The 5,499-nt window shown below is 48.8% G+C and overlaps 1 protein-coding gene across 4 annotated transcripts; it reads right to left on the reverse strand.

Moving 5' to 3' along the window:
* Positions 1 to 388: 388 nt before the first annotated feature.
* Positions 389 to 5,226, reverse strand: LOC119318157. 4 transcript variants are annotated; one of them, XR_005153966.1, is made up of 7 exons: positions 3,554 to 5,226; positions 3,392 to 3,462; positions 3,063 to 3,242; positions 2,907 to 2,978; positions 2,445 to 2,620; positions 1,928 to 2,338; positions 389 to 1,816 (listed from the first exon to the last, which is right to left on the reverse strand). XR_005153966.1 is itself a non-coding variant. In XM_037592682.1 (6 exons), the coding sequence occupies exons 1-6, from the start codon at positions 4,816 to 4,818 to the stop codon at positions 2,183 to 2,185; spliced, it is 1,920 nt and encodes a 639-aa protein (XP_037448579.1). In that variant the 5' UTR covers positions 4,819 to 5,226; the 3' UTR covers positions 389 to 2,182. The 4 variants fall into 4 exon arrangements, 1 of the variants encoding a protein (XP_037448579.1); XR_005153970.1 differs by having other exon boundaries at positions 389 to 826; positions 1,631 to 2,338; XR_005153976.1 differs by having other exon boundaries at positions 389 to 832; positions 1,631 to 2,338.
* Between the last annotated feature and the right edge of the window lie 273 nt (positions 5,227 to 5,499).

Here is a 5,499-nt window from a genome sequence, read left to right on the forward strand (position 1 = left end):
AGCCAATTTTTTAAATAATAATTGAGAACAATGATGGATTTATGCAAATATCACCTGCCCAATAAGATAAAATTAGGAAAATATGTTGGGACACAAACTAAAAAAACTTAGTGCAAACATATGACTTAAAAGAGGTTCGGGATTTGCCATGAAAGTATAGATCATACCTGCAACCATAATCCACTTCTCATTAATTACCTCACTAAATTGTAACAAAACCTGCAAACATGTAGGAAATTAGAGACTCTGACCAACCAAGACCAGGAGGTATAAAATACTGTGGTAAAATCCAAAACATGGATAACTGAATGTGCGGGGAAACTACGTCACAGGTGCACTGGAAACTTTTTAACAGTTCGTCCACTTGTGTTTCAGAAGAGCAATGTGCTGACAGTCAATGAACACTAGTAGCAGAACCATATTAATTCTGAACATTGATCGATGCTACAATCCACGATGATAATACCAACTTGATGTAATTAAGCAACGCTACAGTGTTAAACTCAGTATACTACTTCATATAATTCCAGCATATACAAAACGACCACCACATACACTCCTGTAACTGGATCGATACAACCTGTGCATGGCCCAGAGGCTAGAAGCTGCGAACGTAACCAAAGATTATGCATACTTACTCTTCACTGGTCACCCTTACCAAGAACCTGACATATTACACCTGCAACAGTCAACTGAACATCTTTGCGGTGCCGTGTTATGATGTAGCCAACTCGACGTGGACTGGCGCCAAATTTCTCGAACCAGTCAAGCTCCGGTTGCTGCTAGGCTTCTTCAGTGGTAGAGCCACATCCTTGTCCTTGACATCCTGCAGCTGTTCTAAGATATGGGAGCTTGCAATATGAATGTATAACAATTATGCAGTGCCTAGATCATTAAATGTTGTTTCACTACAGTACAGGCAACAACATGTGATGCTAACCTGTCTTAAGATATTGAAATGCCTGCAAAATCTACAGGATCCAAAAGAAATCAGTTCATGTTACATCTGAAACATCGGCAGTGAAAAAGTGAGAGCATTCAGAACCTAGTACAAGAAATAGTCTAGCAAATTATCAGATTAGTGGGAGAGGACGAAAGCTACAAAATTAAACTAATCAGGCTTGCGAACATATTCCAAAATTAAAACTAATCAGGCTTGTAAACTTGTTGGAGATATGCAAAATGCTCGGCGGTTCCGGAAGTTTCAGGACATGGGAAACTGAAAAAAAAAAACTGGGGCCGCACACAAGAAATCTCTGAGAAAAAAAGGGCAACCTGGTGCATGTAGCTCCCGCTTGCGCAGGGTCCAGGGAAGGGTCCGACCACTTTGGGTCTATAGTACGCAGCCTTTCCCTACATTTCTGTAAGAGGCTGTTTCCAGGACTTGAACCCATGACCTCAACTTTGTTTAAATAAAGGTTTAGTTTCCCTCAACAAAAAAGTTAATTTTGTTCAGGAAAGGGGCCATATCAACTCTGAACATCGATCTGCTTCAGTTTGTGGTTTGTGCAAAAACACAGCACGGTGAACAGAATCTGCATCTAGAAGAAGAATTGGAGCCATACTCTAAACATAACCACTACACATCATAATTTATGCCAGGTTACACACACACAAAAAAAAAACTCACCCTTAACACTGCTGCAACTGTATCCAGAGAACATGTGCAAAAAATACTGCACAAGCACAAAAGATTCAGACTTGTGCAGACTGCAATGCTGTGTCTCCAGCACATATGTGTAAGGCTCTCTATTGATATGTCCTTTCTTCTCCCCTGCTCATGTTGTTCCTTGTAATGCTTGGTACATTTATGTCTCTGAAATTCAAAGTTGCAGAGAATGAAAAAAAAAAGTTTTGCAGTAAATTGCAGAGAAACAAATCCTTGAAAGGGAAAGAAGATAAACATGTAAGAATGCAAATACACCACCGTTGTAAATGTCGTACTGCAGTCCTTGAAGTGGCATTTTGTTAACTGGGCTCTAGTTCACTCACTGAATTCACTAGACAGGGTTCAGGAAATACGCTGGATTCAGGTTACAAGCTTATACAAGCACAATTGTGCGGAATAGAAGAATCAAGAATTGGGGGGTTAATTAGGGTTGAGAGCCTAGATAAACTATGATCCGTGATTGATCTTCGATGACTTTCCTCCTGGCACTGTGAGCTTCTTAAACCGTCCTTATCAAATGACCCAGTCGTCTCCACTTACTAGCTTGTTCGGTTTACGTGGTCGGTTGCTTGTGCGACGGCCCACCACTTGTGTGGGCCTGGGCTCTTCATGGGCTTCTGGTCCACCGGCAGGAGAGGTGCTGACACAATTAATCCTATTGGTGGAAAGCTACAAAATGGCAAGCAGTTGGTGTGTGTCTGATAAACTTCTGAAAGAGAAAGGCATGGGTACAGGAGGTAAACTATGTGGTATGGGATGGCTGCTTTGTGTTTACCTCGACGTGAGCACTAGATCCCTCATGAATCTTCCTTTTATTCTTTGAAGAAAACTCCTCGCGACACCCAGTGAATCTCCGTGCGAAACGTTTCTTCTGCTCATGGACTTCCCTAAAAGGCTTGGCTGATGTGTACTTCTGCTCTGAACTCAAAGGAGTCTGGCTGATGTGTACTTCTGCAGTACGAAACAATGTTATATACTTGAATCTATTTCAGGCACAACACAAACATAAGGAACATCTAATATATGTTCTCTTTCCCTCAACACAAATAAAATAAAATAAGGAACATCCACCCCATTTCCCCCCTTCCATCTTATCCTTTCTCCATCCTACATTGGAGACAAGGTTGGGACCCGACGGTGATGAGACTGACAAATTGCTGGAAGTGCAATTGCAATTTGAAATTGAAGGATTTAGTGAATTCTTTTGTTCATAACTGGGACAGATATCAGATTGTACCTTGTGCTACTTTCTCAAGAGTTGTAGTTAGCTTTGTTCTTCCGTCAGATGCCCAGCCACCAGTTTCTTCTTCTGCAGATAAGTGGAGATTATAAGGAAAATAAATCTAAAGTATGTAGATTTATTTTTTCAAAAATAGGTATGTCTTTGTGGTACCGCTGGCATGAGAATTTACGGCATTGATGGCTGCCGCTGTTGTTGGATCTGTGTGTACTGCATCTCCAATACCCAGAGACGCCAATGCACGCTGGTTATCATCATCACATGACGCATCCTCAATACCACTAGATCCACTGACATTAGGGGATTCCACCTGAAGTTGACTTTGGAGAGATGCTGCAATGTATAGAGTGAATTAGAGGAGGAGCGCACATACAGGTAACATGGGTCAAGGACTCATGGGATCCCCTCTATATATTTCTGTATCATGTATTTTGACTGTACGAAACCACCCCTATTTCGAAATGAGCTACATTGAGTATTACCAGATTCCGATCCACCAGAAGAGGTGCCTTCTCGGCCATCCATGTTCTTGCTAGGAATCTGAACACTGTCTCTATAAATGTACAAGAGAAGATACATGTCACCAGCCTGAACTGCAATTTATGTTTTGATACAAATGAAAGTAGGGAGAGTTAAACGCTTACTCATTAGACAGGTTGGCTCCCAAATGCCTGGATACCACACTAGTAGCAGCAGCCAGCACAGCAGGTGGCCACGACATCTGGTACGGATAAATATCTCCACCAGACTCAAACTTTGACAACAGAGTCATGGTCTGCAAGTCAATAGCATAGGAGCCCTTGGTGCAGCCAATTAGCGCTAGTCCGTTGATGACCTTGTGGACTTTGTACACACGAGCGTCCTCCGGGAGCATCTCGCTCACCCGGACACCCTTCTCGCACTTCCAACAAAATTTAGCTTGCTTATCCTCCTCCTTCTTTAGTGCCCAGACTTCCAGGCGGAGAGGTTCCTCCACTATGAGGCCATCTTTGCCGAACGAGCTATTGAGGCCTTGGAGGCACACGAGGCAGCCCTTGCCGTCTCGGAGCTCTCCGATGGCCCAACTGGTAGAGACTATCTCCCATGGGACACCGTGCTCTGAGAACTCCATGGAGCTCGTGTCTAGCACCAGCAATCTGGCGACATCAGTTTGCCAGAATATGTGGCCGGCTGCATACATTGCCTTCAATTGCAATTTCGTCAACTGAACCTTCGTCCACCCAGTCTGTGGGTGGACGCGCCACTCAAGCGTGCCGGAGTTATACTCAACGGCTCGTACATTGAATCTGGAGTTGCTCTGCCACTGCAAGGATATGACGCGGAAGGACTCCTCGGCATGCGTCTGTTGGCCGCGTTGCTCCATGGAGACCATATGGCGGGCAAGGCCGTCAAGCAAGCAGTCGCCGAGGCACTTCCAGCGCTGGTCAAGATGCGTGCGCGGGCCGATGGGCACACGCCGCTCGGAGAGCGGGTCATAGATGCACAGTGAACCGTCGGATCCGGAGAGGAGGAGGTGGCCATTGCGGCAGTCCCGGAGGCGCCACCGCAGAGCATCGTCGAGGCGGGTGAGGCAGATGTCGGTGCGGCGCACCGCGGAGGCGATGCCGGGGTTGGCGGTGGTGATGCCGGTGTGGAAGCGGGGGATGCGCTCGTTTTTGTTGTCCACGAATACGCCGACGAGGGGCGACGACGGGTGGCTGAAACGGAAGCGTTTGAGGAAGCCCTCGTCGGAGATGACGCGGCACCAGCGGTCGGAGACGGGCACGGCGCGGGCTAGGAACGCCGCCCCCGGGAGGCTGATCAGGATCCTCTCGAGCAGATCGTCGTCGTGCAGTGGGCTGGTGATGATGGCCGCATTGTGCTGCTCGGCCATCCAATGTGCTGCATCTGCAGGATGCTCCTCGGCCATCAGAGGTGGCGCCGTTGGATCACGGCGTGGGGGAGGAGGAGGAGGAGGGTGCAGAGACGCACGGAAGGAGAAATCCCCAAATCCCAACCACCGCTGCACGCGAACGGAGAAACCCCCAAATCCCTACGGCCGCCGCCCGCTCGCCATGCGTGGGAAACAGTGCGCGCGGGGACAGGGGCGTGGCTGCCGCTGCCGGACGTGGACGGAGCGGAGGCGACGCCGCATCTGCCGGATGGGGGAGAAGCTGCGACGCGGCGGCCGGACGGAGGGAATGCTGGCCTACCCCTCGAGGTCGAGGGGTAGGGACGAGCGCGCCGGCTCGCGGCGGCAGATGCGGACGAGGAGGTCCGACGCGGCGGCCGGACGGCCGGACGGCGACGCGTGGGTGCTAGCCGCTGGACCCGGGAGAAGATGGGGAAATGTGGCTGCTGCTGGATCGGGGAGAAGATGGGGCGTGGCTAGTACCGGACGGGGAGAAAATGCGGCGCCGCGGCCGGCTGGGCAGGGGAGGTGGGGTTAGGATCCTCTGCAGTACCGTATGGTGATGTACAGTCACTGCCATGTGGGGGCCGTATGGTGCTGTACAGTCACTGCCATGTGGGGGCCATGTGGGGTGACCCCCACATGGCAGTGACTGTACAGCACCATACGGTACTGCAGAGGATCTCAACCCAGGGAGGT

The sequence above is a fragment of the Triticum dicoccoides genome, chromosome 1B (assembly GCF_002162155.2).
Source record: "Triticum dicoccoides isolate Atlit2015 ecotype Zavitan chromosome 1B, WEW_v2.0, whole genome shotgun sequence".
NCBI lineage: Eukaryota > Viridiplantae > Streptophyta > Magnoliopsida > Poales > Poaceae > Triticum > Triticum dicoccoides.

Bases quoted from the DNA above. Each gene is read 5' to 3' on its own strand.
- LOC119318157 (XM_037592682.1), bottom strand. From the start codon at position 4,818: ATGGCCGAGGAGCATCCTGCAGATGCAGCACATTGGATGGCCGAGCAG. The intron at 2,621-2,906 runs GTACAATCTGAT...TTCGTACTGCAG, and splicing joins TCTTGAGAAAGTAGCACAAG to AAGTACACATCAGCCAGACT. The intron at 2,339-2,444 runs GTAAACACAAAG...GCCATTTTGTAG, and splicing joins GATCTAGTGCTCACGTCGAG to CTTTCCACCAATAGGATTAA.